Genomic DNA, 24,462 nt, shown 5'->3' with positions numbered 1-24,462 from the left:
GTCACATTCACCCATACACAGCTCAGTAGGCAATTTGGGGTTAAGTGCCTTGCCCAGGGGAGCATTGGCATGTGGAAGGAGGAAGCTGAAATCGAACTGGCAACCTTCCGATTGCAAGACAACTACTCTGCTCAAAGAGCTTCAGTCTCCCATTACTTCACATGTATCAAGTATTTCTTTTTACTCACTAGTTTGTCACCACCTTCAGTTCTGTGTCAACTCCGTCAGATGAACTTTTTGTTGTTTTTTGTTTTAAATATTTCTTTTCTTTCTTGAGAAGCATTTGTCTGTAAAACTGAATAAAAATATTACTAATAGGGTCATTAAAAATAATTTTATATTTATTTTGTCAGATGGTGATGACAAAGTTCTGGGTCAGGTTGATTAAAAATTTTATGTTTTAAACAATGTTGCAACTGGGAGCCTGCACCTTAGCATCTTTACATTTCCAAAACATTATTTGTTATATTTGCATACATAAGGTTGAGAAATAATTTAAAAAAAAATTGGGGAAAAGTTAAACCCATTTTGTCCCTATTCTCAAGAATCACTGTAAAAACAAACAAAAAAAAAACTTGACTTTTTGTATTGTCATTTTTAGACAATACAAAAATTAATAAATAAAACCAACTTTTTACAGATAAAAGTTTTTTTTACAGATAAAAGTACTTCATCAGCACTTGAGATTTTGGCAAAAGGCAAAATAAAAGCAAATAAATCCCGCATTTTTGTTTTCAAACCCAGTTTACTATATGTGCATAAATGCATCACAAAGACATTGATCCAATAAAATGAACAACCACTCTAAGTTTTAACAACCATTTCCTCTCTTGTGGCATCAATCAAGGATATTCATTCATACAATCCTGCAGAGACCTTGGATTGTGTTTGCAGAATGTTATGCTGCGTGGTGAAAGACCCTGAATGTCCAAAGCACAGCTTTATCAAGAATGTAATCAGTCCTTTTTTAACCTTAATGATTATTCTTTGATTTGTGCCAAACCATCAGTTTGATAAGAGTAAGATAAGAGTGTTCAAAAGAGGCAAAGAATGAAAAAGAAAACCCTGCAGTCTGTACAAAAGTCTCACTGAAATAATGTGTGGATAAATTGAGACTGACATTGACATTACCGGTTGTACTTAGAACGGCTTCCATCTTCCAATTCTCAAATTCTCCTGGAGACCCAGATACTATATTTTCAAAACATATCACGCTCAAGCCCTGTGATAGAAATGGTGGACTTTAGAATAAATTACTGTTCAAAAATATTGAAAACTACACTGTGCTCTCTAGGTCAATGTACACATACTGTACCATAATCGGAACTGAATGGAGATTTGATCCATAAAGCCCATATTATGTTTTCAACATGTTCACCTTTTAAGAAAAGAAGGATTGCCAGCAAAGTGTGGATTTAAAAGGGCCACTGACTTTCCTCACATTTCCCAGTAGGATAAACCACAAAAAAAAAGAAAAAGAAAAGAAAAGATACTATTAAAGGCTGCAATTATTTGGTTTTGCAAGACATAGAAAATCTTACATGCTGTTCAGCAAGTGCTAGTTTAGATTCTTAGTCATCAAAGACATTGCAGTCATGCGTGGTTAAACAGAACATTATTAGACCTCTTTGCTTATTACTTGAAGACATTTCACCTCTCATCCAAAAGGCTTCTTCAGTTCTGAACATGTCTTTAAGCAAAAGTACTCACATGGAAAGGCAACATTAAAAATATACAATTAAGTGAGATGAGGTCTATCCAGGTCTTTAAGACTGCCATTAACTTGCATCTGCATTTTTAAGATGCAGCTGGGAGGCAAAATCTAAACAAAGCAGTTGATCCCTGTTGTATTTTTCTCTCTTTTTTTGTGTACACCACCAAGTCAAATCCGGTGTCATGTCAGAGCACTTTACAACGCAAACAGGTCAATTCATATCCATACATAGAATCCAATTTAGTCCTTATATAATAAAATTTTTTTTTCTGATACAATAAAATGATAAAGTAATATTCATGTTGGTCCTGTTAAACAACACAATCAAATTTAGCTTGTGTAGCACCAAGTGGCCTGTCTAAAGAAGTCCAGCTGATTGCAATGATTCATTGACTTTTTAGAGATTCCTTATACTATCCCTTGCACAAAAGCACTGAGCCATGAAGTTAATGGCAGAAGTTGCTCTTTCAATAACATTATCCGGGAAAGAAGCACAGACAAGTACTGAACCAGTTGTACTTCTTATGAAAAAAAAAACATGGATGGAATAGTTAATTGTGGCAATGACTTGGTCAAAAGTTTTATCCAGAAATAAGACATGATTAACAAAAACACCCGCCCCTGATTAGTTTGCATCAGCAAGACAAATAAAGAGAACAAATTTTATAAAATAATTCTATCAGTGATTATGTGGAAAAAAAAAGAAACAGCTCACTTCAGAATGACTGAGCTGGGAGTCTAGCAATGACAATTAAAGAGAGGACACAGTTAATGGCAGTAATGTTCGTGCCAGTGACTCCATCCAGGAAAAAGACACAGCTAAACTCAGAAGCAGTAAACCAGGTGTACTTTCTATGGAAAAGAGAAAAACCTTAAGTGCACATAATTTATGGCAGCAATAGCTCTCTCAACGTCTTCCATACAGTAAAGACTTAAAACAAAACACAGAAGCAGTGTGCCAATCACACCTTCTATAAAAAAAAGCACAATTAGCGAGAGAGCACAAAGTTAATAATGGCATTGCAACAATTATTTATTAAGGATTATATAGGCCTCATATTCTGAATAGCTGATTTGGGTTGAAAGGAAACAAACTGTTTCACTTCTGTATATATCTATATTATTATTACGGATTTATTTTACCCATAGAGAGATCATACATTTGTTGTTCAAAATCAATTTGCTGACAAAATCACTTTTTGCGTGTTTATAATAGCAAAAAAACAAAAACAAGCTATTTAACCTGCTTCATTCCATTTAACTTTTTAATATACTTTATTAGAAAATATATGAGGGAAAAACAATGTAATAAAGCTCAGTATTGCTATATTAATGTTTATGGTGCTGTAAAGCAAAAGGATTTTCCCCTTTTATGTTTTGCGTGGGACATTTTTGCCCAACGTCTTTCATATTGTTAAATTGTGAATACTGGCATGAACTGATAAGGCACTGGGACATGCAGTGCTTTAAGTGTTGTTCTGTGATCTTTCAAGACTCATTGATGCACTCTGGAAGTCGTTTTGGTAAATTGCATTAGGGTTCAGAACTTTCCCTCTATTTCTTCCTTTTGAACGATGACTGTGGTTCCACAGTCATCCGCAATCTCAGTAAATTACTTTGTAACCCCTTTGAGGCACATCAATTTCAATAGATATGTTTCTCATCTGTTCTTGAACTTGTAGATATCATGGCATCATGTTGTTTTGAGATGTTTTAGCATGCTTCATGTTGTCATACTGACTACACGCCTGACTATTGGATCAGAGAGTACTCATTCTAGACTGTAACTATTGAAGCATTTATGTAGGCTCATGTGTATTGGGTGAAGAGCTAGGTTAGTTATCTTAAGTAAAATCATCATTTGAAAACTTCACTGATTCAGTTGAGTAAGCAAAATTGTAAGATAGTAAGCAACACAGATCAACAGCTTCGTTTGTATTTACTCTGCTTATATGATTTTAAAATGTGGTTGAGAATTTCAGACATAAGTAAGTCTTCTGTAAATGGGGTAAATACCTTTTTATATGGAATTTTATTGCTTTCATTTGTGTTCCTTTGTAAATAAATTAAGTTAACAGTTTGAACGTATTCGACCAGCACCTTATAAAGATACAAGTTAAACACTAACAGCGAAGCTAAATAGGTTAAAAGGTTGGTTTAAAGCTCAAATACAAGGGGAATTAGAAAATCCTCACTGAAATTCCTAAGTAACAATATAATCTTGCACCTTAGAACTTAGAGATATTCAAAATTAATCAACACATTATCAAAATCATAGTTCACCTCGTTCTGTTAATTATTAAAGTATGAATGATAAACGATTAAATGGAAGCTTACTTTCTTGCTGTTCAAGTGGACAACTTTTCTTTGCTCCTATTGGTTTGAATTTATGGACAGTTGGCTTGACCAATCATTCTCTCCTCTGGCTAAAGCTTTCGTCCAATCAACGTGGAGCTATGCAAATTACGAAAGAGTTGCCACAGTTTACAGTGACAGCATTGGAGCTATTTACATGTTTCATTTTCACTTTTATCCAAACGACTTTGGGGCTGTGATAGCTTGGACTCGTCGGGAAGAAATGTATCCGCTGCAACGCACAGAAAGCTAAAGCTTGTAGTATGTTAATGACGTGAAGTTACCTTTTGCCGGTAGTTAAGCCTTGAAGCTAACCGCTAACAGCTAGCTAGACGTTGTCACCGGTACAGGCGGACCTCTTTGTCTGACAGGGGAAGGCGTGCTCTTTTGTTAGCTTTTTCCCCTTTGTCCGTTCGGGATAGAGGAACTGACGGGTCAGGATTTCATAGGCACCCGTATTTTGGGAGTATTTAGAAAATGCAGGTCGCGAAAAAATACTTTACAGAAGGCCTGATTCAGTTGACTATCTTGCTCAGTTTGGTTGGAGTTCGAGTAGACATCGACAGCTACCTTACCGGCTACTATCCGCCACTCACTGAGATTAACTTGGGTCCAAGCTCAGCCTACATCCAGACACCCTTTCACGTTTTGAGAGACACACTTGACGGATACGGAGTGCATCCAAAATGCCCTGAGCTGGACTACTTCTTCGCCAGTCGTCGTCTGCTGGATGAGGTGAGGAACCTCGGCTCACCGCGGTTCCACACGCAGCTGAACGCGTGGCTGGTGCACCAAGTTTCCTCCACAGGGCCTTCCACCAGCGGCAACCCTGACGCCAGCGTAGGGTTAGAAAGCACTGAGAATGAACCTGCAGACGCCGGTGAGCACCGGCCTGTCAGAGACCAAGAAGTGCACTGCCAGTCCAACTCTGAGCTGGGACAGGGGCCTTGTGGTGCTGGAGCCTTCCTGAATGTAAGTAAAGTCTTCTTACATTGGGGGGAAATGATTTGTTATTAATCAACAACATGTTTGGGATAGGCTGGCTAACTGACAACAAACAAAGGGATCAACAAGGACTTAAAAACTTATGCCGTGACTAACCAGTGCCTCTGAAAGGGGGAATATCCACCCATGTAGTGAATTATGTTTCCTTGTAAACCAGGAAGGAAACAACAGAATGTGATAAATCGTTGGCATAAGGAACAAAGTACATTCCTTTTCATTTGTTGGAGGCCCTTCCAAACCTAAAGTGCTTTTCTGGAGTACACATACTGTTATCATTTGTGTGAAAGTCAAGAACTTGGGGTTTGTAGAGGAAATCAAGGATTGGGTTTGTATTTAAGTTTGAATTTCTCAAAAAGAAAGCATGCAATCTCACATAATATTTGGACATGCCCTTTAGAAAGTTGCTGATGAGCCAGGCATGTCTTGTAGCGTCAAAACAATGTCAGCTCCACTCCAGAAGCTTAATCCATCCATTTCATAACCAGTTTCAGTGTACGTTTCAGATTGTTATGACTATCCAGTAGTCTCCAAGTCCAACCATCTGAACCAAACTATTTCAAATGTTTGGGAGCAACCAAAACACAACCAAGATTTAAACCTTTCATAGACTCGAATATGCTGGAGCACTGTTATCCACAATGAAATTAAACTCAAGAACACAGCATCAATTGTCAAGCATGGTAGTGGTAGCGACATGATTAGAGTATTTTCTGGTCCTGATGCATAGCTTAAAAGAGGATTTGGTAAGAGAGAGAAGGACGACCTCTGAATTCTTCAACTTGACTTCAAACCAACAGATAAATAGTTGAAACATTGACACAACTGAATGTAGAGTGATTCCTGAAAAACATGCTGCTTTTGGAGTGGGTGCGGCAAGATTATATTAAGCTTCTGGAAAGACCTGACCTTAACCCTGAAAAAGGTGGCTACGCACATTGAAACAGGCCAATTCAAAAACAATTCTGCTGCCTTTGCTGAGAAGAGTGGGCAAATATTGGCCAGAATTAGGCAGAGTTCATAGAGGGTTACAAACGGCAAATGGGTTTGCTGCAAGTTGCTAACTTGTTAAACACATTAAACCAAATACAAGTGATGGTGCATGTATTTTTATATTTGGGATGGTTTGTATGATTTTTTACCTTGTGTTAGCCAGAGAAGATGCAGCATATATTCGGACATGAGAACCTTTTTATTCTTGTTTTTAAATTTTACTTCGCTCCGTCATGGAAAGATGACAAGTTCATGTGCTTCATCAAAAGTCCGATATTTCTGATATCCATGCTGATGAGTATTTAATTTTAGTTAAATACTAAAATTTAACTACATTTTAGTTGGCAATCACTAGATCTAGTTATGCAACCACTAGATCTTTCTTGGCAATGCAACTAGTCTAGTTAGTATCTCCTTCAAGGAGATAACACGACAGGCATCAAAAGTATGCAGCAAGCGTTAGACTGCTCCTGTCAGTTCTCACTCGGTGTTTTCACCTTTAGTTGGAATTTGAAACCTCTAAATAACCCAACGATGATAAAAATCTTGTTTTTGGTTTCCTCATTCATCATTCTGGGTTTCTGTTTGAGCGCTATATTATAAGAAAATAAAAGAAAAGCACTGAACATTCTCTTTGTAGTCTTCCTGCTGTTAGCACACATCAATCATTTATATTAAAAGCAGAGGCGACGTCACACTGTGTGAATGGCAGTATTAGTATAATGGCAGTATTAGTATCAGATATTGATGTCTGCCCAAATGTTCATATCGGTGCTGGTCGTAAAGAATGTTGCTCTTTACTTTGGAGAATTTCAGAAGGCAGCCAACATTTCCCAATCCATCATGTTCCATGATCAACTTTTCTATACCCCAGACGCCATCTTGTTTTCTACTAATGGTCTTGGTCTCTGGCATCATCAACATCGAGACATCTTCACTCGATTACAAACTCCTCTCTGAAGAGTGTAGTTGCCTTTCTGACTTGTTGGTTCTTAATGTGGTGGAACATTTTTTTTTTTTAAAAAAGGATCCGATTTTTGCGTTTCCAAACAGCTAATCAGAGCCAACCATCTGATTTCTTTAGTGCATCTCATTGATTTTGTTCTTTTTGTTACGCAGATGAAACACTCAACCCTCATGTTTAATTCCTCCCCCCATTAATGGCGCTTTTCTAGCCCTTTCTAGTAGAAACAGCTGCTCGGTGTAGGTTATGTTCTGGCAACAGTTGATACAAATCGTGTAACGGTATCGCCTTTCTTCAGACTCACCCACCAGCTGTGGACCTGGAGAGGTGAAGGAGTGAGGATCAGATCCACACCCTGTTTGCTTACAACAGCAGCGATCTACTCTTGAACGTTGTCCCTCCCATAGTGTTCCTTTGGAACTGCCAAATGCGATGTTGATGTTTTTATTTATTTATTTATTTATTTATTTTTTACCTCCTAAGCTTTTTAAATTGGCTTTTGCTCTGTGCTGTCTAAAGAAGAAAGCTTCAGCTGTGATTTTCAAAGATTCCAGTCGGCAAGTGTCACAAAGCTATTTGAAGCTGAAGAAGTGACCAAGTAAGGAGTCAGCAAGTTCAGGCAGAGCAGAAATGGGCTGCTTTCGTTTTGCTGTTAGCAAGGACGCAGAAAGTTAAGAAGTAATCATTATCCTTTTACATCCAATCCCACTGCACATGGAAAACAACTGTAGTGTGTGTGTGTGTGTGTGTGCGTGTGTGTGTATGTGTGTGGCAGCTGGTAACCCACATCACTGGCAGCATATCAGGTCATCGCTGCCCTAACTTTTACAACTGCCTATTAAAACAGACCTTGACACTGTTAGAACTGAAGTGTTGCATAACACAAGAACCGCGTTCTGCTATGGCTAAAACGGGATCAGGGAACCTGAAAATGCTGTGACCTCTGGCGGCTTACTGGGTCGCAGCAAACAAGGTGTTTGCATATCTCTTTTCAAACAAGAAGTTCAAAGTTTACAAATTACTCACTGCTAATCTCTCTATATTTATTCTCCCTACCAGGAGGATGAAGTTAAGATTAAAGAAGAGGAGGAAGCAGTTCCACTCACTCACCTGGCTCACAGTTCAACACTAGAACAAGAGGTATGACGGTCCCTTTGTGATTTTTGATGCCCTTTTTTAATCCTTTGAGCATATACCTTACAGTTCTTGCCATAGTTTAAGTTCCTCCAGGTCAGTACCATCCTATGTTGGATGTACTTGTGTAAAAGACGTCATATGGCAGTAATTTTTGAACAGATGTACTAATTTTGTACAGCATATTTAAGCAGAACCTGTGTCGCACTAAAGTCCTGCAAAAAGTAAGGTAAAGTAACACAAAAGGCGAATAACTCTTATAAAACAGGCATCACAATTAATAGGTTCATTTCACAGAAAACCAGTAACAAAACTATATTTCGAGAGCACATGTCTTGCGGTTTCCTCTGTTTCGCTTCATCGCCCACAGAGTTCACCCAGTTGTTCCAGTTTCTTTTAGTCTTCCAAACTTCTATTTTACCGTGATTCATAAACAGAAGCTTCTAGTTCATGTAAAACTTAGCAAATGAGCCTCTCCCATTTTTGCCTAATAGCACTGATTATGTTCACGTGGTTACGTAACATAGGTGTGGGAGTCTTTCAGTTAGGAAAATGGGTCAGATTTAGCCGCTGTTCCTGTGCTTCCTGCCTGACTCATCTGCTTTGAGGAGACTCTGCTCACTTCCCGTTGAAACGGTACTGGACGTGTTGTCTAAGGCTCCTCTGAAACCCGCTGCAGGGCCCATGACGAAGTCGGCAAGCAGCTCTAGAACAGACTTTGCGAGCAAATGCGTACGCATCTACAGGAAAATCATTAACGTCTTGTTAAAGGGTTTTTACTTTAACCGAGAGTGAAATGTAATGAGTCGGGGGGGGGGGGGGGGGGATACATTAGCACAAAAGCACTACTAAAAACAATTTTCAGTAATTATATGTAATTATATTGCACCACCATGGTTTCCTTGGTAAAGATATGTAATTAAATTTTAAAGCCCACATTTTTTTTATTTTAATTTTCAGTCTACAAAATCTCAAATATATTTATAAACTGAGCATATTCTGTCAAGGAAAAGCTGACAAGCATGACTTTCTTTTTTTTCCTGATGTATAATCTTATGATCTAAATGGACATAGGTGACTCTTTATAAGGTCATAAATAAGAGGAAAGAAGACGAAGGCTGATCTGAAAAAGTCGGGAAAGTGCTACCTGAAATGGCTGCTAGCCTAAACTCGCCCTCCAGTAAAGACAATAATTAAAATGTTTAAAACAAGTGGGAGTGTGACAAACAAGGGTGGAAGAGGACCCACATTAATCTTTCTTTCACGCACAGAGAACAAGATAGTGGGAGAGAAACTAAATAAAAAATATCCAACTGTTTCCTTATCACACATTTGATTCTATCCACACACCAGCAACTGCTTTCAGAGGCAGAGGAGGGACAATGGTTTTCTGCACTTTTGTCAAAAAATGTAAATGTGTCGAAGTTGATAAATCCTACTTGAGTGTTTAACTGGAACAGGGCTGTTTGGTCAGATAACGCCACGATTAAGCCTTTCTGCAACGAACACACCCGTTGGTACTGGGTCAAACAAAAGGTGAATGTGATGCTGTGGGCACTGTTCTCCTCCAAAAGCCCTCACTCAGTATGCCTACTTCTTGTGACATGTTATGGAAGAAGAGCAACTAGCTTCCTGTTGGCAAAAAGTGCCATAATTGCTCATCCAGACAGCAGTTGTTGTTTCAAAACCTTTAATATTGAGAAAAATGTAAGATTCTCTCAAAAAATATTTGTATTCAAAGGGATTTTACGGCATTGAAATTTACCTCATTTGTGAAATTTGGTGTTTGTTTAGTCTTTCATGTCTGTTTTCCTTTTTTTCTTTCAGAGTTTGTTTGAAGGCATCACTACGCTGCCTGATCCGGTGCTTCACCATGTTCCTCCAGCTGCTGATATCGACTGGAACAATTTGCTTTCTGTTGCAGATCTTGATGTGAGTTTTCGCAAAATACCAGTGCAAAACACAAGAGTTTGGTGTTTAAGTTGATCTGTATACTGTGGAAAGGAGTTTTAAGACTGAACAAGATCCCCGCGCAGTCCAGAAGCGAATGGAATTTGAATTGTGTATTTTTTTTCCAGATCTTGGTGTTTAGGAAAAAAAAAACAATTATATTTCCAGTGTTTTCCCCGTCGCTTCGTCTCAGTCTCTCCATCCATCTTGGCATTCATTCATTCCTCTGTTTTCCATCCATTTGTTCTATTTTGATTCGTTTTGTTTGACCTGAAAAGACGCAGGAACGCTGTGTAAACAACGTTGCTCTTTCAAAACGCAGGACCTGGACTCTCTTGTCACCGATCGTCTCTCGGAGCTCGACTCGGACATCAGCAGCGCCATCAGCCAGGACGTCAGCTTGCATGATGCCATGGTGACCAGCGCCGGGGCGTTTGGAGCGACGGAGTCCCGGACGGTCAGCCAGCGGGAAAGAAACCTCCTGCGGCTGGAGTCCACAAACTCCTCGCTCTCTGACTCTTTGCCGGGCATGGCCGTGGGCCTCGCTGCGCTGCCCTTTGCCTCGGTGTGCAACTTAACGGGAAATCTGACATCGCAGAGCGCGCTCGGCAGCTGCTTAGACGAGGCTGTGTTTGAACAAATCAATCAGCTGGGTTTGGGCCTGGAGGCAATAGACAATCAGCTGAACTACCTCGAGTGCTTAGACTCTCGAGCGTTCGAGGACTTGGACTCCGATTCAGGACTCTCCTTGGAAAGCAGCTATGGATGTCCCGTCTCCCCTGGTTAGTAAAAATCTTTTTAGGTTACTAATATATTGCTAATATTTGTACCAACTGTTATTTTATCCTCTCTCTTTCAGGTTCATCTGAGATGTCATCAGCGACCAGCTCGTACTATGAAGAAGAGGGCGGAGCGACCGGCTACAGCAGCGAGGTGGACTCCAAACCCCCTAAAGGCATCCTGGACCACCGCGCCATGTGGCCACCTGTTGATCTGAGTGAGAGTGTGTGGCACGACCACAGCTACTCATCTCCCCCTCTCCTCAGCATGCCGCCCCTAAGGCTGCCATGTAAAACCGAGGAGCCAGAGGAGGACGGCAGGTCCCAGCTGGAGGAACAGGAGCTGAGCCGCGACGAACTGCGCGCCCGCGCCATGTGCATCCCCTTCTCCGTCCTGCAGATCGTCAACATGCCCGTGGAGGAGTTCATGGAGGTGCTGGACAGCCACAGCTTCTCCGCCGATCAGGTGACGCTCCTGAGGGACATCCGCAGGCGCGGGAAGAACAAGCTGGCGGCGCAAAACTGCCGCAAGCGTAAGCTGGACGCCATCACGGGGCTCCAGGAGGAAGTGGAGAGGCTGCAGGCCCAGAGAGACCGACTGCTGAGAGAAAAGCGGCTCACGGCCAAGACCATGGGCGCTGTGGCCCACCAGTTCAAGCAGCTGACCCGGGACGTCCTCTCTCGGGTGAGGGACGCGTCGGGGCGGCCCCTGAACCCCGAGAGGTTTACCCTGCAGTGCGGCGCTAACGGGAGGGTCGTAGTTCAGCCCATCAGACAGCCCGCTGTCGCCACATCAGCCGGCAAAAAAACAGACAAGAGAAAGAAGGAGAAGAAGCAGTGAGATTGCTCGCTGAGACTCGAGCTTTAGGGGTTCTTTTTGGATATTGCTGAACTTTACTAAACCTGGCTTTGGGGTTTTACTTTTGTAAAGATTGCATTGGAAGCCTAAATTTTCACAAGCTGCAAAAACAAGAGAGACTCGGAGCATAAATTAATTAAAAAAAAATAGAAAAATCTGTACATATGGGAAAAAAAAGTAGCTTACACACTGGACTTTTGTTTGCTTGTTAAAGATGGGCAAAGCAGGGTTTAAGGGAACAGCTTAGCTGCTGGAAACGGCATCAATCTCTCTGTGCCTGTTAAGATATGAACTCGGACACTCTTCGCTAAGTGTGGCAGATTCTGGTTAGAGCTCTAAGATGAGGGTTGTTCTGTTTGTTTGCCTTGTACTTTGCCTATTTAGTATAAATAGGAGGGTAAAAGATTGTATTTATAAATGGCTTGAGGTTCTTGAACTTGAAGTTCTTATATGCGTCATGAGACTTTTTATATATATATATATATAACTTAAAATGTAACTGATAAGAAAATTAAAATTCCACCAAATGTTTACAGCCAACATTTCAGAGATCAGGGGGTAGGTAAGGTTAACCTTTTGAACTGAAATGGAAAAAAAAAGAATAAAGTTCATTCTTTTCTACAATCTTTTTAATTACATAAAGCAAACCAATGATTAAAGAGGCCTTAATTTGCTTTTAAGAAAGTGTGATTTTTTTTTCTCGTTATGTTGGGTGTAAACATGTTTTCAGAGTTTTAAAGGTTACTAGAACAAATACAACTTCTACATCAGTTGGAGAAGAGCACACGTAGGTTTGACCTTTTCAATTGTAACAATTTAAGTACTGGCATAAAAATACTCAACTTCATCTCTAAAAATCCATATCAATGTTGCTACAAGGTAAAAGAAAGTCTAAAAATGTCAACATCAACTTTTGGTTTTGGTTGCTTTGACACATTTTACATATTACAGAAATTGTTGCTGGGGAATGCACCGATTAACATCCTGTGGAGGACTTTTAGATCTTTATTTGGACCTGCTGATACCAAATGCAGCCAATTCAAATTTCTCTTCAGGAATAGGCGAGACATATTCAAAGTTTGGTGTTTTCCTCCAATGAATGTTCCAACTATTGGCAGAGATGGCGTCAAAGAATATCCTTAGATTAGCAATTTCCAAAACACGAACAATGCTTTAGGTTCCACAACAGACTCGAACTCAAAGGGATGCAATAGATCAACCGTGTCTGTACTGTTTAATCTTCTGATTGTCTTCTAAAAGTCTGGCTCTGTCTTCCGCCCTGACTGAGCTGCAGACATGTCTCAAAATTGTATTTAATGCAGTTTATTTTTATAAATACCTGCTTGCTTCACTGTCGGTCATCTGCAGTTTTAGGCACTTGTGCCGTAAATAGTTAACTTTGATTCAGTAACAGCATCCACACCCACAAGTGTTTTTGCCAGTCATCCATCATGGTCTTATCTGTTAATTATTAATGTTGAAATCGTTCTATTAAAAGGTTCTTCGGTCTATATAGTCGCATGAGTGCGGAGGAGAAATGTATCATGTTTGGAGTAGTCTCTGATTTGGAAAATTGTTTTCCGTCAAAAAATTTGACTTTGTTGTTTTGAAGTGCATAATCTGTTAATTTTAGATTTTACCTCATTTCTACTTTCTATTCTTTGTTCAAACTGGTTTGGAGGATCCAAAAAGGGTGTTTTATTTTTTTCTTATTTCATGATCGGTGAGGTTGTGTCAAGTACTTACAAGGTGTTTTTGCACTTCTTCGCTTTCCACTATATAGTTATTTACCTTGGATCAAACACACAGACCCACTCTGGCAATGTTTGACTCCGCTCGTCTGTTAGGAATTGTACCTGTTCTTTTCTACAAGTAAGAAAATTACCTATAAATAAGTACTGGGCACAACCCCACTTTAATTTATCCTTCTGTCAAAGCCACGCAGCAAAAACACAAAATCTTGTCAAGTATTTCCGGTCTAGTTTCTGGTGCATATATCTGAAATGAGGCAAAACTATCTTATCAGTCACTTTCCAGGAAGATACAGGATCTTATTTTAAGTCAACAATATTGATGAAACAGTACTTGTTCCATTGACAGATTATTAAATTTATAACATGGAAAAATGTCTTGTGATAAGTGAAATAATCTGCCAATGGAATTAGAACTTTTTCATCAATATTAAGGAATGACTGCGTTAAAACAAGCTTATATTTCGCTGAAAAGTTACTTTTATGTTAGTTTTGTCTTATTTCAGCTGTACTAAGATATTTGCACTAGAAACTAGACCAAAATTAGTTAAGATTTTGTGTTTTTTGCAGTGCAACCAGACCAACTTTCTCCTTGTTCTTTATTATTGGGTGTTGCTGTTGAGATTATCAGAGAACGAAGTGAGATGTTATCATTTACTGCATGAAAGTTGTTCTAGAAGAGGCTAAAAAAAAAGTTGGAGTGCATAATGTCATTTGTTTTAAGTTGTGCTGTTTGTATGCTTTTTTTTATAATTTCTTTTTTCTGAAAATCATTTGTTTGACTTCAGAGTGATTGTTGAAAATAAGTTTGTGTGATTAAAAAGAAGGAAAACTTATTGTCTGATTGTTCTTAGCAAATCACAACGACGACATACTTCAGAGCTTTTAAATATATTCCCTCTGCAGCATTTTTTATTTTTTGGCAATAACGGAGAAATACACTGGACAGCTTGCTGGTGGATCAGAGCAAGACCTGAGAAAGTCAGGACAAACGTGACTGCAATCAAGAGCAACGTACAAAACCTGCACAAAACTTACGGTCCACTTATGTGGCTTTTAAGTCTGACTGATATTGAGCTATTTTGCAAAGAATAGGCTAAATTTCAAGGGACAAAGCTGGTAAAGTCAGATGTCAAATAACTTTCAGCTGCAACCACAGTAGAAGTTGGTTTAATTAAGGGAGGAAAGTTGAATACAAATGAATGACCCAAATGTTGAAATTTTGTTAAAAGTAAATATAAAAAGGAAATCATGTAGAATTTTGTTCAATCTCAAAATCATTTGCTCTGTCTGCTTTATCCGATTAATTGGAACGTCACAAAATGTTTGTTTTTCTACGTTTAATTTCATTTTTCCCCCACATAGAAGAAACACCTGTTTTAAAAAAAAAACTACAAAAGCTGCTGCTGTTAAAACGTTTCTCTTTCTGTTTTCAAACATACGTTAATCATGCAAAAAATAAAAAAAAATAAAATGTTAATCCTAGTTCTGCTCAAATCAATAAAAAGTGAAGAACTCAAACAAGGCTAAAATTCTCTCTTAGAAGGCGGAGCCTGAAAGCGAGCGTGTTTCCTTCCGGGTTGCCGTAGAGCACCTAAATGTGGCTTTTCGCGCTATAACTTGAGAGTACATTTAGTTGGCCGCGTGTTTAGGAGATTTCCCCAAGTGGATAACTGGATTTACGGTCGGTATGCATATTTCACTTATCTTCAAAAATAGTTCATCTTTCACAATTTCGATATAACTTTGTAGCTTTACTAAAGAGAACTTACAGAATGCATGCTGATTGTGCATGGTTGCATCTCTAACAATGACTCTTTAAGTGTTATTACCCTGCAAGGTTCGCAGCTCTATTGTTGTATATTCGGCTAGCTAAAGAATAGACATACCTTTTGCCAGGTGCACTGTATTATCTTCCTTGTGTGTTTTTAGTGCATCATTGCTATGATATTTATTGCATAGTATAGAAATGCTTGAACTTTCCACTCGGACATAATGTTAAAGTTTATAAGCTAACGGTAAATGTAAATCGGCGAAACTTGTAGCTAACTTAGGTTAGCACAGCGGCTTACCTTTGTAATGCTATCAAGAGTTGCCTGGCTAATGAGCTAACGCCGGATGCTAGCAAGTTTATTTCAATACGGAGAAGGCCTCACAATATCAATATCAATTTGTTCCCCTTTTCAACATCTATAGCTGGCTACCAAAAACCTAGTTGTTTTACATATATTTATATAAACGTATTAATCAAGCCGACTTGATGCTAATAATGTGATGCTAATCCCTCCTCCTTGTTTATAGAGCACAAAATGGGCAAGAAACAAAACACCAAAACTAAGAAGGAAGCGCAGACTCAGGAGGAGCCGGAGGAGTTTGTTGTGGAAAAAGTAATGGACCAGCGCATCGTCAATGGGAAAGTGGAGTTCTACCTGAAGTGGAAAGGATTTACTGAGTGAGTTTCCCTGTGATAATAAATATCCCTTCTCTGGCTGAACTGGAAGTGCTTCCCTGTTACGGGGTTGTGCTGTACATTTGGATGCATGTTTGTGCTGCCATTCTTTACCGTGCATGGATAAAGTTTGCTTTCAGGTTTCTGCATCTGTTCATGGAAGTTTTGAGTTGGGGAGAAAAAAAAAGTTCCTCCCCCTTCCTGTCTTTGTTCATTTAGTGCTGACAACACTTGGGAGCCCGAGGAGAACTTGGACTGCCCCGAACTGATTTCAGCTTTTCTGGAGTCGCAGAAAAACATCAAAGAGAAGCCTTCGGCTGTGAAGAGGAAGGCTTCCACAGAGGAGGGAGAAACTGATTCTGCAAAGAAAACTGAGGTTGGTTTAAAAAGAAAAAGAAAAGAAAATTCCTTGTTTTAACCAGCTGAGTTTGTGGTCGTTTAATGGTCTACATTTATTTCTGGACTATGTCAAAGACTCATAACTTCATCATTACTATTTTCTTTTAAGTTGTGAGTAGCAAGAAAATGTTCCATTCTCATCTTATGCTGTGGTTTTGCAGACTGAGCAGCCACGTGGCTTTGCCAGAAACCTCAACCCAGAAAAAATAATTGGTGCCACGGATAGCAGTGGGGAGTTGATGTTCTTGATGAAATGGTAAGCTACTAAGGATTCCTATAAATGTCACTAAGGACTGCTTGAAGACATTTTTTTCTTTTTCTTTTTTAGTTTAAAATGTTTTGCTCTCAAGCAAAGATGTTTGTTTTCATGGATGTAAAATGTTAAAAATCCTCTAAAATACAATTGAGCTATTCTGAATCCAGGCTGTTTCCTGCAAGGTGTCCAAAGTATTTTAAGAGCAAGAATTCTGCATGTTTTCATTCTTTCCCTGGTTTATCGCACCTGAATCAAATGATGGTTCACTACCAGACCTCTGTAGAACATTGGCATGCTGAGGAAATGGTTGGAAATATTTAGATGCTCAGAGATGCATCTAAAACTGACACTGGAGCTAGAAACCCCTTCTGCAAGGGATGGCTAGTTATGATTTTTAAGGGGATCACAGTAGTTTTTAACTGTGTGACAAAGAATTGTATCTGTCTTTACATTTATTATTAGTGGAAATTGTCTCCACTGACTAACTTTAATGAGTTTTTTTTTTCTCTCTCCCCATCACTTGCTTTCTCAGGAAAGACTCGGATGAAGCAGATTTAGTCCCAGCCCGTGAGGCCAACACGCGCTGCCCTCAGGTCGTCATAGCTTTTTATGAAGAGCGACTGACATGGCATTCATGTCCGGAGGATGAAGCTCAATGATTCTTCCCTCTAGTTTCTGCTGTTTTTTTTTTTTTTTTCTTTTTTTTCCTCTCTCTCTCTCCATGAAGACTCGACTCCTCCTCCTGGTCTGCCTCTGAATTTTAGCTACCTTTAGACTGTTTTGTAGCGTTTCCTACATTTGTACTTTGTTTGGCAGCAGAGCAGAGCTTTTATGGCTGTGTGAAGTAACCGAGCAGCTGATGTGTGCGACCGAGTTCATCCAAATGTCATGTTGCGACAGAGCTACCTTGCATCTCATGCCTGCTCTCAAATGTTTTAAATTTTGACTAGTTGAAACATGTTAAGCTGTTAATTGAGCTTGTTTTTTTTTTATCCTGCAAGTTCTGAAATTCCATTTTGTTTATGAAGTGTAAATGCTATCCCCAGTTCCAATTAAAACTTTTATGTACATATTTATAGCTCTGTTTATTTTTGACCCCCCATCTACATATGCATACATGACAAGAACAAGAAAATAAATTGCAAATCGTTATGCCTTTTTGCAATTTCCTCTAGTTGTGTGACCTTTTCTTACAGGGCAGCCTTGTGGATATTAAATCCAAACCGCCATTAAGAGGCACAAGAGATGAACTTTAGACTTTTGAGCATATTGTTGGGCCTTCTGTGGCAACACCTTGTGTAATGTTGTGCAAACTTTTATAACTTTGCATTAAGGCCAGTTAAAACTCCATCACTTTCAGTCTTTTTTTTGGATTCTTGTGGTAAGATCATTTATTACCAAGACTTGGTGCTTTTACTGCTAAAGAAACACATTTAGATAATTTGAAAATGACTTGAGTTCAGGAAGGGGGATTTAAGTGACTTGGAATGTGACATGGTTAAATGTGCAGGGTGCACTGGCGTAAGCATAAGACCCACTAAAAGGTTTTCATAGTTTTTAACATAACCACCTTGATTTTAAAAACAAAAGTTCAGATTACATAATTTACACATTAAGCAATACACAGTAACAAAGAACATTGGGGTAAATGGAACGGAATTGATGAGTTATAGTAGCTCATATAACACCATAATAAAGGTATTTGGAATACCTTCTCTAAGAACATTTAGCATGAAATGTTGAAGCAGATATATATATATATATATATATATAGCAGCATAAGTGTCACTCCTGTTGGGTAAAAATAGGAAGCTGAGGCTACAATCGTAGCATTTACATGATTGTCAGAATTTGACAAAAGAAAAAGTATTTCTTTGAATACTTTGGGCTTTTTAGCACCAATAGAACACTGTTTAAACGACAGCCTACCTAATTTCTCCTGTCCATTCCTTTATGATCATGGTGTACCCATCTTCTGACGGCAGTTTCCTCCAATCACCTTGCAACATATCACAGAGCTCAAATCATCTAAACTTGTTTCTTTTTTAGTTTACTCAAAAGGACTTCAGAGAGATCTCTTTCCAATAGTGTATCTCTTAAAATGTGTCTGAGTTGTAGATTCACGTCATGGGTGTGTAACCTGACAAATCTGTAACAATCAAGCTATACCATCTCAAGATGGATCAAAGTCTGGACATTTCTGACACTTTACAATGAAGTATTACAGCAGCCCTATGACAAATGGGGTTCTGACTCAGTTTTAGGACAATGCATGTCATAAGTTGTCCAGTGGGTGTATATTTGAAAGTTATACCATTAAAGTAGAATATCATAGTGTGCCATCTTTGGATTTAATGCAAATAAATGTTTGTTTTCAAATATTACATTTCAATTCAATGGCCAAAATCCTGCCAGTGAAATCAAAGTGAGGTCCTTTAGTTAACTCAGTCTAAGATTCTATATGTTGGCTTAGAAATAAAGAAACTACTGTTTGGAAATTGCCAAGCTTATTAGGGTATCAGCTTTTTTATGTAAGGTCAAAGCTCACTAGGTAATTTCAGGTCTGGTCTTGCATTGAACAGTCATCAGAATTAGACTTTCAATTACTTTGTGGTAAAGGGGTGGTTTTATTAAAGCTATTATTTATTTGCAATGTATGTGCTGTTATAGTATGTAAAAGTGTTTCTGCCTCTGGCTAGTATCACTGTCGACTGGCTTTTCTTAATTATTACTTATTTGACCAGACTGAAAAACAAAGTGAATTTGATTTCATTGTTTTGATGATGGGATCACATTGGAATTGATAATCGATCTTGATTTTTTTATTTATTTTTTTCCCTATTTGATTGGATGACATTTTTTTTAAGTTGAAAAGTATCTTGAGATTATATTTGTTGTAAGTTATCACGATATAAGTAAACCTAATTGCATTTATCATTGACCGGGCTTTTGGAATTTGGGAAAAAGGTAATCAAAGAGAATAGTCGTGTGTTTTATTTGTAACTAAAGGTTGTTTGAAATGTTTTTCCTCCTATCAGCTTTGAATAAAGTTTAAGAAATATATTAAAATAAACAGTATTTTTGCGCAGTCTCCAAAAACGAAGGATTAATGGGTATTAATAAATAGTGCTTAGCAAGCTGGGTTTCTTGGGGTGGGGTCAACGTCCAACCACCAGTTGCCTCCCACCAGCTGGCTGATTACGGGACAAACAGGTACGCTGAGAAATAATCCTCTCATATCGACAGAGGTTTTCACTGCTCTCCCCCATGCTCCCGGCTTGTGGGAAGTAAAAGTGCAGAGAAAAGGAAAGTGGTCTGTTGATACTCTGAAGCAGCGTGTGCTGTCCGGTGCCCAGAAGAAGGTCGCACCGAGCTATTAGTGGTTAATAGCCGAGCTACAGCACAGGCGGGGCAGAGCTTCAAGCTAGAGCCCTGAGCCGGGTCTCGGTTGTTCACAAACACCGGATTAAGTCTCTGAAATTGAAGAGAACAAAGGTAGGAGTTGTTTAGCTTCATAAGGTCTATGTGATTTCGAATTTTAAACTCTGAAATATTAATATTTAGTTTTATCAACTCTGAATAATCAGCTTATACCGTGAGGCGCTGAGTCTTTAGTTAATTTTAACTGGCAGGTTTGACTCAGGACCCTATTTCTTGAAGCAGTGCAACATTTATAGCTTGCATTAATGTGAGTTTTGGTTATGCTATTCTGCCTAAAATTTAAATTGGATAGTGTAATCAACGGTTCCTTTGTTTTCTTTTTTTTTTTGTATTTATCAATAATCAAATCCTTGAAAAAAAAAACTGATCTGGATGTGTTGCTGTTATAGAAAATGTTATAATGTACTCCTCACCCCTTTTGTGCTTCAGATTGTATCTGAAGATGTGATCATGTGTCTGAATGATCTTATCATGAGATTGATCAAGCTGCTCTCCTATAGACTTCCAGTGCCATATAACAGCAGGAGAGCTCCTTGATTCTGGAGACTAAGTGTTACTTCCCCAACCCACGACTTATCTGCCTTCTTTAGCATGAAAGAACAACCCCCTATCCTTAACAATAGACTAATCCAGACCATCTGTGTTGGGCTCCACAGAATCGCTGATATATAACAATCAGGGTTACACACCTATTGTTCAATCAACAGATCCACTGTTAGTCAGAGCAGATTTGACAGACTCCTTGACTCTGTATTTCTGTTCTCACCTTGCAAGGTTTTAATACATTTCTTATTTCTTCTCATCCAGACTCTTACTTAAAGTAATAAATTTTTCCGACGACAGTTGCCAAAATGTTTGACTGTACATATGGTTGAGAAGTTGTTACAAACGTGTATTAATAATTAATTTGGTAAAGCCCTTTGATTCCTCAACCTGCTGCTGTAACATGGTTAAGTTGGGTGTAACGCCATTCCCAGATCAGGTTCTGCCGTTGGAGGAAAAGGGAATGCAACATTAACTGTGCCACCAGCACTTGATCTTGGTTCAATACTACCTACCTCACAAATGAGTTTGGTGTGGTAAAGTAACTTCGGATTTACCTTGCAAAATGAGTACCATTGTTACATGGTACCACTGTCCCATGTAGCAGTGGTACTTGTACAAAATCTGAAACCATGGCTTTAGAGGGGGACAAATGTCTGACAGTGCAACAATAGTCTTTTCTTGTCCTTAGTCAACTTCTGTTTTTTTCTTTCAAATTGGACTTCCTGTTAAGACATTCAGTGTTTTCATAACTATAGCACATAAAAGGGGTGGTGGAGTCTTCAAGGCTTTAAATGGGTTGTAATTTTGAATATTGTATTTTTTTTTATTAAACTCAAATGGCATCAAAATAATGCTCCTGGTTTATCTGAGCATCTATTTTGTAACAACATGCTGTTATGTCAGCCAATGACTATAGAAAAGGAATGAGGGTCACATTCTATGAAGCCAACTTGTGACCCCATTTGACCAGACACAGTTATGTGAGACAATCGACTGTCCCAACAAAGAATTGTTTTTCTTTAACGCGAAGAAATTGTGCCATGAACTGACAATTAACTCAACATGAGTACAGTAATGCTGTCCCGCAGGAACTTACTTGATTGGTTTGTGACTTCATGCGGTGGTTTTGCAGCACACATCTACAGATTAGACATGGACTGACAATGTTTGGTTCTTCTGATCAGTTCTGCTTTAGGCATGCCTCAAGTAATGTGTCTAGGAACACATGTTGACAATGTGCAGAGGTCTGTGACTGGCCATGTGATGGGAGCTGTTGTGCAACAAATGGACCCACACACCCAGTCCGTAAGGGGCAGACTACTCTTGGAGATATTCAAAGAGTTCCTATTAAAGGGATTTAAATAGTCGATCTTGCCTGTTGAAGTATCAATATATTGTAAGTCCAAATTAGTTTATCCTAGGAACTTGAATGTAATGGCTAGGTCAAAATGAGATAAGTGGACTTCTGTTTAAACATCCATTCTCAAACATCCTTCTACCAACGCTAGCTTCACATTTGGATTAGTTTAAACCAAACCCCTCGATTATTTACACAGCAAAAGGAGGTGGGTGGGACGTGAATTACCAGTGAGTTTCATGTGTGAAACCCATACTGGATGTTATTACTGGTCTGCTTGGAAGAAAAGTTGGATTTGCAATACTGTATAACATTTTTTTTTTACCTTCTGTACAGAACTTGTACCAGTAATGGACAGTATCCTGGATAGTCTCTCAAAAACTGTAAGTATTCAAATGTACTCTTTAACTCTTCAGAATCAGATTGAACTAAAGTACTGAAAATGGCTCCACATGAAGCCCCTCTATACCGCCCTCTTTTTTTCTCTATTTTTACTTGGTAAGAAGTTTTGATTCTCATTTTCCCGCTGACTTTTTCAGGAATTTGTGAGCGTGTGTGTTCGAGATCCTAGACTCCACAAAGATGACCGCTGGCACACTCATATCGACTACGAGATCTGTTTACATGCAAGTGTTTTTGGCCGAATATTGACCTTTGCTTTATTTTTATTTTGACAAGATAAGTGAACAAATATTTTTCCTTCAGACCAACAGCATGTGTTTTCGAAAGAAGACTTCCTATGTGAGGCGGAGTTACAGTGATTTTGTTTGGCTGCGTCACTGTCTGGAGGGGAATGCTCTGACCATGTACGTTTAAACTCAAGAATCTTGTATAAGCTTGGCGTGGCTAGATGCACGTAAAAATATTTCGTCTTCTGCGCAGAGAATTGCCCAAGTTGCCACCCTGGATTCCCTTCTTTAGTTTGAAGAACAAAGAGCAAGTATCCAAAAGAATGAAGGGCCTGGAGGAGTTTCTAGAAAAGTTAGTAGTTTTATAAAAGTACTGTCTTTTTATGTTGACTGAGATGTTTTAATGCAATTTTCTTTTTTCAGTGTTTTTCAGAATCCCTTATTGTTATCAGATAGTCGGCTCCATCTCTTCCTCCAGTCAGATCTCAGTATCAGAAGGATTGAAAGGTGTGCTCTTGGTAAGACCAGGTATACTGTGGCTGAAGCTATTCAACTGTCCAGAAGTGGCTACAACAGTTCAGAGGACAAGAGTTCTTATGACTCGGACTGCGAGAGGTGAGATGTTTTTACAGTGGCTTACAAAAGTAATATGCTTTGAACTGTTTTTTACATTCACATCAGTCACAAAGTTCAATGTAGAGTCATCGTTTGGATCTGTGGCGGACGAATGTAAAATATCACACAGTTGTTGAAATTGAATGTGGTTTTATTGAACAATCTGTATTTTCTTCTGTGCAACATTCAGTCTTGAAGATAAATATATTTTAAATGTTAAAGTTGAATCTTGTGATGGTGCTCTGGTTTAAACATCAGCGTCCTCTCTGACCTTTCTACTGTCACTTGGTCTTCATGACGCCTGTTCAGTTTTCTATTGAATCTCTGAGGCCTTTACAGAACAGCCAGATTTATTTTAATTTGCAGGTTTACTATTTCCCCGTAGCTCCTGCAGGCATCTGTTTGCACTGGCTTTTATTTAGCGGGGAGAGAGGAGTTGTGTACACTTGGAAGTTCATTCTTTGTAGTTGTAACATGACTAAATCTAAAGGGTCAAATACAGCTAGTGCAATTTAGATGCTAATCTTGCTGTTTTTTTATTTGTTTGTTTGTTTTTTTTCATTGTCCAGCTCTGCATCTTCAGGTTTGGGATTGAGCATCGATACTATGGCTCGAGACAGTCCGGTCCCTTTTCATGATTCAAATGAAGGAGGATTCTCTAATTGAGGATTCTCCTTTTCATATACAGCACAGTATTAGTTTTAAAACCTGCATTACCTTCCCTCAGATTATAAATCTGTGTAACTGCCTGTTTGCGATAGTCTTTGAAGTCATGGTATGTTTGACCAGGAAAGTTGCTTGGACGATTTTAATCTACCTCATTGTACTCAAAGACCTTTGTCACTTAAATGGTATGTTTGTGAGGAGGAAGTTTGATATACATTATTTATACAACATGTAAGTTATGGAGAACTCTTTAAAAATGTCAAATGCATTTTATTATTGCTTCAGTGTTGCGCTGTATAGTAAGCAAGATTTGAATTGTTTTAATATTTCATCATATTTTATGATTGGATACAGGATAAATAAATTGTCTTTGAAAAATTGTTGATTTTTATTTTATTTATTTTACTTAGCAAAGTTTAGATTTGCTTTTCACAAGACTCCAGTGATGGTACATGTTTGCATTGTGCCAACAGTCCAGTAGAGGGAGTGTAGACAGCATCTTAAACTGAAACAGTTGGCTGTTCAGAAATGAGGGCCACATGCATTGCAGAATATTAACATCCTCTCACCCTCTGTGTAAGAATGTTTCTGCAGTTTTAGGAA

At 38.7% G+C, this 24,462-nt stretch overlaps 3 protein-coding genes and 1 long non-coding RNA gene across 6 annotated transcripts in view; 3 read left to right on the top strand and 1 right to left on the bottom strand.

Moving 5' to 3' along the window:
* Positions 1–4,123, bottom strand: part of LOC107837401 (uncharacterized) — a 52,097-nt gene extending 47,974 nt beyond the window's left edge. The window contains exon 1 of the long non-coding RNA XR_001663421.1: positions 4,052–4,123. This is a non-coding gene — a long non-coding RNA (uncharacterized LOC107837401). The remainder of the gene's footprint in view (positions 1–4,051) is intronic.
* Positions 4,124–4,197: 74 nt separating this feature from the next.
* Positions 4,198–12,905, top strand: nfe2l3 (nfe2 like bZIP transcription factor 3). The gene is made up of 5 exons (XM_007562641.2): positions 4,198–5,041; positions 8,088–8,168; positions 9,990–10,094; positions 10,435–10,894; positions 10,972–12,905. The coding sequence occupies exons 1-5, from the start codon at positions 4,547–4,549 to the stop codon at positions 11,730–11,732; spliced, it is 1,902 nt and encodes a 633-aa protein (XP_007562703.1). The 5' UTR covers positions 4,198–4,546; the 3' UTR covers positions 11,733–12,905.
* A 2,160-nt stretch (positions 12,906–15,065) lies between these two features.
* cbx3a (chromobox homolog 3a (HP1 gamma homolog, Drosophila)) lies at positions 15,066–17,770 on the top strand. 3 transcript variants are annotated; one of them, XM_007562639.2, is made up of 5 exons: positions 15,066–15,185; positions 15,803–15,953; positions 16,170–16,326; positions 16,511–16,605; positions 17,138–17,770. In XM_007562639.2, the coding sequence occupies exons 2-5, from the start codon at positions 15,811–15,813 to the stop codon at positions 17,262–17,264; spliced, it is 522 nt and encodes a 173-aa protein (XP_007562701.1). In that variant the 5' UTR covers positions 15,066–15,185; positions 15,803–15,810; the 3' UTR covers positions 17,265–17,770. The 3 variants fall into 3 exon arrangements, with proteins under 3 accessions (XP_007562701.1, XP_007562702.1, XP_016532158.1); XM_007562640.2 differs by having other exon boundaries at positions 15,083–15,189; XM_016676672.1 differs by lacking the exon at positions 15,066–15,185 and adding an exon at positions 15,252–15,341.
* A 1,999-nt stretch (positions 17,771–19,769) lies between these two features.
* On the top strand, positions 19,770–24,236 carry snx10a (sorting nexin 10a). Its single transcript, XM_007562679.2, has 7 exons — positions 19,770–20,100; positions 22,286–22,332; positions 22,489–22,575; positions 22,655–22,755; positions 22,832–22,930; positions 23,002–23,193; positions 23,763–24,236. Exons 2-7 carry the CDS (start codon positions 22,300–22,302, stop codon positions 23,857–23,859), a joined length of 609 nt encoding a protein of 202 aa, XP_007562741.1. The 5' UTR covers positions 19,770–20,100; positions 22,286–22,299; the 3' UTR covers positions 23,860–24,236.
* Positions 24,237–24,462: the final 226 nt, after the last annotated feature.

The sequence above is a fragment of the Poecilia formosa genome, unplaced genomic scaffold, assembly GCF_000485575.1.
Source record: "Poecilia formosa unplaced genomic scaffold, Poecilia_formosa-5.1.2 Scaffold139, whole genome shotgun sequence".
NCBI classification, from domain to species: domain Eukaryota; kingdom Metazoa; phylum Chordata; class Actinopteri; order Cyprinodontiformes; family Poeciliidae; genus Poecilia; species Poecilia formosa.
Note: the sequence above shows the minus strand (reverse complement) of the source record. Positions and strands in the feature narration are given on the sequence as shown.